At 38.8% G+C, this 10,836-nt stretch overlaps 1 protein-coding gene across 1 annotated transcript; it reads left to right on the forward strand.

Moving 5' to 3' along the window:
• Positions 1–887: 887 nt before the first annotated feature.
• Positions 888–10,831, forward strand: LOC121950096 (single Ig IL-1-related receptor-like). Its single transcript, XM_088080498.1, is given in 11 exon segments — positions 888–1,074; positions 1,914–1,991; positions 1,994–2,176; positions 2,424–2,631; positions 2,719–2,846; positions 4,449–4,625; positions 4,721–4,864; positions 6,134–6,236; positions 6,387–6,537; positions 7,369–7,546; positions 9,525–10,831. Coding segments are annotated over 11 exon segments (1,593 nt in total). The 5' UTR covers positions 888–1,004; the 3' UTR covers positions 9,698–10,831.
• The last annotated feature ends 5 nt before the right edge of the window (positions 10,832–10,836 follow it).

Raw genomic sequence — 10,836 nt, forward strand, 5'->3', positions numbered from 1 at the left:
AGCACTTGTATAAATATAATAAATGATTATAGGAGCACAGTAGGGGCGCCTGGTGGCTCAGTGGATAGAGTCCTCATATACAGAGACTGTGTCCCTGCCATAGCGGCCGTGAGTTCAAATCTGGCCTCTGCCCTTTGCTGCGTGTCTCCCCCTCTCTCTCCCCCTTTCACACTCACACTGTCCTGTCCATTAAAGGCAAGAAAAGCCCCCAAAAAAAAGCTGTAAAAAAAGAGGAGCACAGTAGGTGCTGCAAATACACACACACACACACACACACACACACACACACACACGCATCCACACTTACATGTGCAGCTGGCACATAGGTACAACTATGTGCATATCTGCAAACAGCAAGATGGTAAAAATGATGCCATCAGGTGGAAAATAGTAAAAATTACAAGTTCCAAGGCAAAACCCTAGAATGACACCCAGTAATCATACCAGTGTGTGTTTTAATGCTTCGATGGCTGTGGGATCAGAAATTGTAGTTTGAATGGGTTCAATTATGTTTCTTTTTCTTTTTTTTTTAAAATCAATGTAACAACTGTTTCCACGGTGTATTTAGACTTATCGTAGGAACTGAGCTGGAAATTCAGATATTAAACAAAAATACACAATACACAAAATACAATACACAAAAAATGTACATGAACACAGCCAAAGTTACCAAAGACGGAGAAAAAGAATGAAAATCGAGTAAAATGCGCCAAACAGTCACTAAAAACGGAGCCCCTTACGTTACAACTTATAAATCCTATATTAAAGGTGCCTCATCACTAGAAAGTCATATTCTAGGTATTTCGCAAACGTCACGTGACCACGAAGAGGAGTTTCAGGTGTGTTCGGGTCCAATTGCTCAACCCGAAAGGTGACGTCCGCGTAGACACCTCAATGTGATGAAACCGTTTTAAACTAACAGGAAGTCTTACAGGGAGTGATGTAGGTTCACAAAAACGGTTTCTTTGTCACACGAGAAAGGAGGATAAGGAAGACTGCGGATTATGGCTTTTTTTCTAGTCGCTGTTACAGTTTTGATCGTCGGGATGTGGGACAAGACTTTCCTCGCTGACGGTATGGATGTCCAAATTATAGCCTACTTTATTTACTTGAATTTACTCAGATATAATTTACTCTGTTTGGACATTCAGTTTCAAACGTTTGTTAAATATCCACAGAATGTGTTTGTTTTTGGTAGATTCATACAGATTGACGGGATGCTGGCTGGATAAGTAACATGTAAATACACATGTGGTCAGTGTGTACAGGGTCACAGTATCTGTCACATGCTATTGTCAGGCAACAAAAAAGTCCAGACCGTCCAGACCCGGCACTTGGACCCGGATGTGTGCCACTTTGTTCGAGAAATAGTTAAAAGAAGAAGAAAAAACTGAAAGGGGAGTTAGAGAGGGACCAGACAGAGCAGTTGTGCGGGTTATTTGGGGTCATAGTGAAGATGAGCGCATGTTCACATATTTTGTAGAACAGGTCCAGATTAATTAGGGCAGATCTCATCAGTTGTTTTGTGTGAGATTTATTTCTTAATAAATCCTGACAGATGAGCAGGAAGGCGTTGTTGTTTGCATTGAACACGTCCTCCTCAAACTGATTTTTTTTTTCCATGAGTCAGCAAAACACTCATTTCCTCAGAGCCAGCTGGGGTGGGAGAGTAAACAGGTTCACCTTCATGTACAAACTTTTGCCAGTAAAGGTGATTCTGATTTATGTCACCTCACCTCATGTTACCAGACCTAAAATTTATTTTAAGCAGTGAGGTGTACAGATTTTAGATTTAGGAATAAAAGAACGCTTGGTGTGGGTTCAGTATGAATTGAGAGACTAGAATCAGTTTTTAATGGATAAAGTTTGCTTGTTGCATCTCTAATGTGAACTTCCTCTGTCTGTATTTATAGCTCAGGACTGTGTGGATGGGAGCAGGTTTGAGGAGCAGGTGCTTTATGTGGGAAAGCCTCCATATCGCCTGAACTGCCCCTGGAGCTCCAGAGCTCCCCCCAGCCCAAACTGAGCTGGCTGATGAACTGCCAGGGGCTGCTCACCCAGGAGGACAAGACCTACGTGGAGTTTAGCAACCTCAGCTTGGCGAATCAGGGGAATTATACCTGCATGCAGCAGGGAAACAGCACGGCCTCATTCACTGTGCGTCTCATAGTTAAAGGTGAGTATTATTTCCATGAGTAAGTGTAATGAAGTCAGCTCAAACCTGCTGCTGTAATTACGTGTCTCTGGCAGTGAGCTATGATTTTTCCCTGCAGTAGAGTTTTTACAGGAGTTGATTGAACAGCTGCACCTGCAAAGAGGCGTTTAGTTTCAGCGTGCACTCCAGCCGCAGTCTCAGACTGGACCTGCCGGTGCACCTGAAGGCCTCTATTGTCTGGAGATAACAGTGGTCTGTCTTCCCACAGAGCCTCAGTGCTCCAAAGCCCCAGAATTTCAACCGTATGAGGACCAAAACAGAATCTATGCGATAGAGGACACCACTGTGACACTGAACTGCACCGCTCTCCTCCTCTGGGACCCAACAGAAGAACCCTGTGACACCACGCTGCAGTGGAGCAAAGAAGGCCAACCTCTCACCAATCACACAGATTACATGCTGAATACCTCCTCATGGTGATTTGAAGCACATTCAAATTTCACTTTTATATATCTGGACTTTAAAAACAAAAGTTTCTGAGAATAAGAGTTTTCTGTCATCAGGTCTCCTGTGGCCGGCCAGCTGATAGTGAACAGTCTGCTGACGATTAACCGTGCAGATCTGAACTATTTTGGGCCCTACAGCTGCACAGTGAGGAACACCTCATCTGATTTCTACCCGTTACATTCATGTAAGACTTAAGATACTGACCTATATATAATGCTTTCTTACACTCTTATTACACTTGTTGAACGCTTTTCTAGTCTTCTGACCACTCCAAGTGCTTTTTCACCACATGTCACATTAACCAACAAGGTGCCACCTGCTACATACACTCACACACTGATGGAACAGTCATCTGAAGCAATTTTGGGGTGCAGCATCTTGTCCAAAGATACTTCAACAAGTTTACTGGAGGAGCCTGGGTGTAGCTACACTGATCCAAAGAATAACTGCCATGCTTCACATGAAACACCACCAGACAAACCATGAAAACTACAACAAAAATAAAAAACATAAACACATAAAAACACTCCCTCTCAGTACAGCATCAATATTAAAACAAAATTACCAAAAATGCACCTCCAGTGTCCATGTGAGAAACATTAACAACATAATTCATGAATAAATAAATATTTATTGTATGCGCCTCCAGAACCACATGTAGAATATCGTTACTCTGGAGTTGTACTTTCATCATCTGCAGCCATGTTGCTCTTACCCACAATGCTACTGACCTATGATTTCACCACATCACATGACATTTCCCACAATGCTGTCAACTACTAATGGGTGGTTTTACTATCTGTATTAAGAAAAGACCTTTTATTAAAGCAATACACTGAAAAGAAACAAAATTGACCAAAAAAACAATTTAAAGTACCTTTGAGACCCATTTTATAAACTGTCTCTGAAACAGAGACAGACATGATCACTGTTAGTCAGTACTTTTTTATGCATCTTTAGAGCCTTAGTTAGTCAGTCAGCTCAGTGAACCCTGTCTCTACTGTCTCACACCTGTTACACACACACACACACACACACACACACACACAGTCTGTGTCATTTTACAGTGTCTAGGCAGGGAGCCCGGCCCAGCAGTGTCAGCAGCAGAGAATCTTTGTGATCTACAGCATGATTTGGTTCTGATTTATGCTCCTTACTCTGAATTAACTGTGAATTGAAAGTGTGCACAGTACTCAAAATAAGGGATTATGAATTAATGAATGGAACAGAATTTGATTATTTTAGCTGAAAGGACGCAGCTGTGCAGACGCACTTTACCGACAGTAAACTACATTTTGTCACAGTTCACAGATGAAATCCCAAGAGCATGACTCAGAGGGCAGGAGAACAAAGCAGAGAGTCTTAACTGAGCCAAATACAAAAAGTGCTAGGATGCAAAATGATCCAGACACATTACTTTTCTCATTTTCTTTTTTTAAACTAAATGCAAAGAGCATGTCTGCATACATATCCACAGTCTTAGTAAAAACACATTGTGTGCAGCAAACCACATGACTGATGGGGGGTGTTGGCTGTGTCCCTCTCCACTTTGCACTGCACTTTTCTAACTGGAACTGTACTTATTATGTATATGTTTTTATTATACTTTTTAATGTTTTTAATATGCTTTTATTGTATTTAATTTTTTTGTCTGTTTGAATGTTAGCAGCTGACTGCTGGAATTTCCCTCAGGATAAATAGTATTTAAAATTTTAAAATATTTTTAATATTTTTAATATTTAAATAAAATACATTTATCTTTCCATCTATCTATTTCTTTATCCAGCTATTTTCACGAATGTTGTTAGGTGTTATAGCAGCTCTGGCGCGATCTACCTATTGACTATTATGGCAGCCATCACCGTCCTCCTCCTCCTGGCTGTAGCTGTTGTTGTGTACTTCAAGTGTCGCCTCAACATGAAACTCTGGCACAAGAATTCCTACGGAGACTATGAACTCAGTGGTGAGGCCTCTGTTGAGCACATATAAGGTTTTCATAATCATTTATAACATTGTATCATTAAGACCACTGGTGTGTTTGTGTCTCTCCGTCTTCAGATGGCAAATTATATGACGTCTACATCTCGTATGTGAACAATGATCATGACAGGAAGTTTGTCAACTTTATTCTCAAACCTCACCTGGAGAGTAAAAATGCGTACAAGGTGCACCTCAATGACAATGATATCCTACCAGGCTCAGGTAAGCCTTATCAGCAATACTACCGTTGAATTAATAATAAATTCATTGTCTTCATAGTTTGTTGGTTTCAAAATTCACAGGCCAGGATTTTCAGATTCTGCGGTCATTATCTCTTGATCTGTTGTTCTGTCAGCTTTATAATTTGGGTAAAGTGGAATGTGAGTCCCATTTCCTTTTATACTGCACTAACTATGATGACTAAAGAGATATAATGTTCCATAAAATGGCTCATCTACAGCCTGAAATTTTCTTGTGTTCAGATGACCAAAAGTTAGAATAGTTGTTGTTTAACTGTGATGCATATAAGTTTGAAGGCAAGAAAGTTTGCGTAATAATGGCTGAGATTTTTTTACAGTGCTACACGGTAGATTCCTCTGTGAGTGACCAAAAAGTCGGTCTAACGCAGTGATGATCTAATTATGTAGGATACTTTTATTGCTTTGCTCTATTTTTCTGTCTTTTTTATGTCTGAAGATATATCTGTTAGACTCTGGTCCTGGGCTGTTTAGATTTTGTTTTGTAAGCCCATGCAAGCTGGGCACAACTGTTTGCATGACATAATAATAAAATATGCATTCATTTATTTATTAATTCCATTCACTGCTATCTCACCCAGTGTCTTTATACTTTATTTAATCATGAAGTCACATTAAAATCAGATCTATATCGTAAAAATGTAATTAAATAACATTAATAATCTTAATGAAAGATAGAATAGAATAAAATAATAACGCTTTAAACAGATATGCTAACATACCCTTGACATATATATGAAAAGGAAAAGATATTTAATGATATTATGTTTATTATGTTTAAATATTTGTAAGATATATATTTATGTAGACATCAGCATAGAAAATTGTAAATATATTCTGAAATACCCTGAGCATACATTTGAAAAAATACAAGCATATTTGGTGAAACAGTCATACCTAAAAATCAGTCGAAACTCTAACCAAAATTTGTAGTTGCCACATCGTTATCAGTGTGTCAGGTTCAGTCTAAATTATTCCAGACAAGTGGTGCAAAATATATGAGGGCTGTTTTTTAACATGCAAACTGCAGTTTTCGACATGAGGTCAATTTCTCTCATCTTAGCTGTTGAGACAAATTGAAAGGCCTGGAGAGCCCTGTTGAATTTTCAAATGTATCTACAGTTTGCAAGCAACAATCATTTGGGAAATTAGTTTTAGTGAAACAGGCTTATGGGTCACAAAGTGTAATGTAAAACAGCCATTTTTAATAATGGAAATTGTTTTGTGTCTCCAGAGCCTTCTGCAGAGCTGCTGATGAACATGAGTCGCTCTCGGCGTCTGATCGTGTTGCTCTCTTATGCATACCTGGAGCAGGACTGGTGCTGCAATAACTTCAGGTCAGACCAACTTAATGTAGAAACAAAGTTTAAAACAGAGTAAAAATGACTGTGCTATCATGACAACACACCACTTGAGGTCAGTGTTGCTGTCATACACTGCAGTGTCTTCAGTATGTGTCATGAAGACACACCGTCTCTGTATTTCAGACAGGGCCTCCTGCACTTGTTGGAGTTGTGTCCGAGTCCCATCATCATCACGTTGGAGGGTCAGTCCAAACGCATAAGGCCTGAGATCAAGCAGCTGCTCAGTGAGCACCAGCACTGCCTCACCGTGCTCACCTGGAGACACAACTCTGTGGTGAGACCCACAATAACACCTGTCAGTGCTTTCTGAGCAAACAAACCAAATATGATGAACACCATTATGTTTGTCTGGACTCTGTGTTTTTCCTTTGAAGCAACATTAGTCATTCACATTACAGTGAAATAATCACCTATGTGTCTTACGCAACATTTTTTTGAGAAACGTGTGACTGTGTGGGTGAATGCGGCAAACCAGTGACAGAGATCACAGACAGAAATCTGCCATGTGAAACAACCAAAACTGTTCAAATAAAAGTAGAAAAGTTTTATTCATGTGTGATCACATGGTTCATAGTAACCCTGCTGGCCACCACCTGATAGACGTTGATACAGGGTTGAATTTAGATTGTGATGCTGGGTGGCCAAAATTCAATGTCAGAACAACATTTGATGTCAAAATCAATTTAACATAGCATACTGGTGGCAGGCGACATTTGATAGTGAGATTAATAGTATTCATTAAAACCAGGAAGTGAGGAAACGCTACCATGAGTGAGAAAACACCAGAGGCACGACAGTTATAAAAAGATAGATAAAAAATAGCAAATATGTGAGTAAATCAACATGTAAATAAATAAAAAGTTAATAGCAATCATACAAATAAATATATAAATAAATAAGGTAAATACTCAAACTGTAAGTAAGAGGTAAATGAAAGAATAACACCACAAAGTAAAATGATAAATAAATATGTTAAAAATAATAAAATGATATAGAAAGTAGTAAAACATGCTAAAATATATATATAAAAATGTCAGTAGATGATAAAGATCAATTAAAAGCCAAACAAAAAAGGCAGGTCTGAACGTGTTGCCTGTTTCCACAGACTCCTTCCTCAGACTTCTGGAAGGAGCTGGCCTTAGCGATGCCTCGCAGAGTCGTCTTCCGCAGCGAGTCTGCAGGCGACCCTCAGACTGTTCTCCACGATGACAAGGACCCCATGCTGACCCAAGAGTCTGACTACCTGGACTGCCGCTCAGACACGGACCCTGCTGGAGATCTGGGTAAGGACGACAGTCACAGGGACAAGAAAAGTGCCCGCGTACTGATGTTTGGTGTACTCGTCACTCAGTTTGCACATGCAGATACCTGCACAGGAAAAGCTGCTCTGCCTTAATGGAGAATGAGGTGACTGTTTTTAAAAACTCAATACCTGGACAGCATAGTGAGGCAAGTAGGTTCATGTTTGGCAACCATCTGGTGCTGCTGAGTCTGATCCAGATTTGGAAATGTTGCCAACTGTTTGGCATTACTTGTACATTTTGTTTCATCAGAATTAGAACCTAAAACGTTTCGGCTTATATGCAAGTCCCAACCTGATGGACTCTGTCTTCGATAGACTTGTCTTCAACCGTCGGTGTGCAGCTGAAACTGACCTAAGCTGACAATCGTTTGAGTCAATACACAGGGACTGAACTTCAGTACTAGGGAATAATTTCTATACCAGCTTGTTTTATATTGAGACTGATGTAAGAAGATTTTATGTCAAAGGAATAGGTTAGCATTCACATAGCTGCAGAGTTTGATGAATTGACATCCAGTTATAACCTTCACCAAACCATTTGAAAGCTGAGAAAACTGGCTTGATTTCCTCAAAAAATATGGAAAAAACACAATGAGCAACTAGAAGAGAAATGACCTAAGTATTTTCAAGATATTAGTAGTAAGTTAAATTAAAAAAAAAAGTAAAACAATGTGAAAATTACCACAAAAAAGAAAATACAACTGGAAAAAAGTGCTTAAATAAAATAAAACTAATTGCAGATAAAAATAATAATAATTTTTCTGTAAACTAATGTTAAATATAGAATTCTAAGGACTCTATTCTATGGACAATTTATGCCAAGTTATTTAATTCCTTCTTGGAAAAAAACCAAACCGGTGTGCTCAGGTTTCACAGGTTCAAATGCTTGTGGACATCTGAACGCAGCATGAGAAAACTGATGTCGATCCAGATTTTAAAAGGTTCAATATGAAGCCACAGCTGGTTATCTTAACTAAGAACAAAGGGTGGAAACATCTTGCCATGCTCTGTCCAAAGACAACTGATCTATTAAACAGCAACATTCATTCATATGCAGTTTCTTATTTGTGTCATCAGATCAAAAATGGAGTGTTAAGACTACAGGTTGTCTCTGAAAAACTGCCCAGCACTGAACTCCACCTAAAACCACAAGCTGCTGTTTTTACAGTTTGATGGTGGTGAATTTTAGAGATGCTGGTAGATCAATTTTGTTCTTTTTGTAGTCAAAGGTACTCTTTAAAAGTACTCATGGGGAGAAGGCAATGAGCAACTTAACACATGCCCCTCCAAAAATAGCAAGAAATAAGCCAAAAAAGTAAAAATAAAAAAACAAACAAGACAAAAACAATATCTAATATATAATTATAATGAAAATATAGTTTTCTGGACATTTTTCTGTCACCCCCGGGACTAAGGACCCAACAGCAGACAGACAAATGGATGTTAGAAAAAATGAGTTCTTTATTAAAAATAGTGAACTGTGCAGGTGAATGACAAGATAACTGGCTGAGGTGAGGGGTGATCCATGTCCCTGTGGTTTTCTTTGGCTGGAGGTGTGAACAGGACGGCTGGCAGGGAATTCTGACAGACTTCACAAAAAAATAGATATTAGGGGAAAAAAGCAAACGGACAAGCAGGCAAAAAAAATGGAAAAGATCAGAAACAGAGCTGGACTTGCTTAACAACAATCCAGCAGGGAAAGCCTGTGGAGCTGGCTCTCTTGTAGGTTGCAGGCTTGATTGCAGGCAGGTGTGCATGATGAGAGCAGACGAGGGCTGGAGCGAGAACAAAAGAGAGACAAAACCAAAACACAACAGGTACACACCAAATACTCAATAGTTACTGGGAAAAAAATCCCACTCAACTGGAAATTCAGAGCTTATTCATTTGCAGAAAAATCATGATACAGCTTAAAAATATAACTAATTTAGGATGCATTTTTCCTCTTCCTGCTGCAGGGTTTCAACTCCCTGTATACAAGGCTCTGGCCTGCAAAGCTCCTGTCCTCCCCGCTGCTCCCATCACTGCAGCCGAGCCCAAACCTTCTGACAACGACGTGTCGGACCTGGGATCACGCAGCTATGGAGCCCGCTCAGACTTTTACTGCCTGGTCACTGAGGACGTCATTTAATCCACACTCCCCTCACTTAAAGTTAAAACATAACCCTTTAGAACCTGAGCAAATTGGCTTAATTTATTTCAAAAACATGGAAAAAAGGCTATAAGCACTCTTAAATGGTTTCTGCCTGGTCACTGAAGATGTCATTTAATCCACACTCTCTTCACTTGAACCCCTTAAAACCTAAGAACCTTGGCTTAATTTATCTCACAAACATGGACAGGAGACAATAAGCACCTTAAGAAGAAATGGCCTAGAAATTAGCAAGAGATCAGTTTTTAAAAGAAATCAAGAAAATTACCTGAAAATTAGTTAATATTAGTTAATAGAAAAAACAAAAAAGAGCAAAAGAGGAAGTAAAAAAAAGAAGAAAAAATGCTTAAAAATATTAACAAATCTGTAAAAACTCATTTTAAATATAAAACTGTAATTATTAGAAACATAGTTCTCTGTTCATTTCCCCAAGCTCTTTAATAAAAAATTCTAAATGTTTTAATTTCTTGCAATTTGCAAGACATTGCTTGCCAAGTTGCTCATTGCCTCTTTACCCATGCTTTTGAAAATAGAAAAAATAAAAAATCAAACCAATTTTCTCAGTGTCAAAAGTAAACCTTTAGTGAAATTGTGAAAGGTGTCGATCCAGGTTTCTAAGGGTTAAATGGAGATCCTCATTATCATTACTTCATAGTTATCTGTCAATACAGTAAATTTGTTCCACAGTTTGTATAATCACCTTTCTTTTTCAACTATAACCAAAGACTGTTTTTTTTTGTTTTTTTTATATTTTTTCACTGTGGTTTAAAATATTTTATAAGGGAAATATCTGAAATATTTGTGTCAATCAGAAAAGGAGGTGACTTTTGACCTCTCATGACGTCCCTGCAGAGGGCAGAGTAACATTAGATAAAATCAAGAAGAAATTAAAACATTTGTCATAATCTGACAGCAGACTACACACAGATGTTGGGTTAAGACAGAGCAAAAAACAGTCTGGTATCTGTTTGCACAGCGGTTGACTGAAGCTGAAAAACGCTCTTGACCGAAAAACTCACCAATTTTGACATTTCTCTAAAGGTGGCGGCTTTGTGTGTGATGTAAGTACTTAAAAAACATAGCACTAACAGTAATAAAGCAGTTTTAACAGAATACGT

The sequence above is a fragment of the Plectropomus leopardus genome, chromosome 7 (assembly GCF_026936395.1).
Source record: "Plectropomus leopardus strain MGB_pleo_1.0 chromosome 7, ASM2693639v1, whole genome shotgun sequence".
NCBI classification, from domain to species: Eukaryota; Metazoa; Chordata; class Actinopteri; order Perciformes; family Serranidae; genus Plectropomus; species Plectropomus leopardus.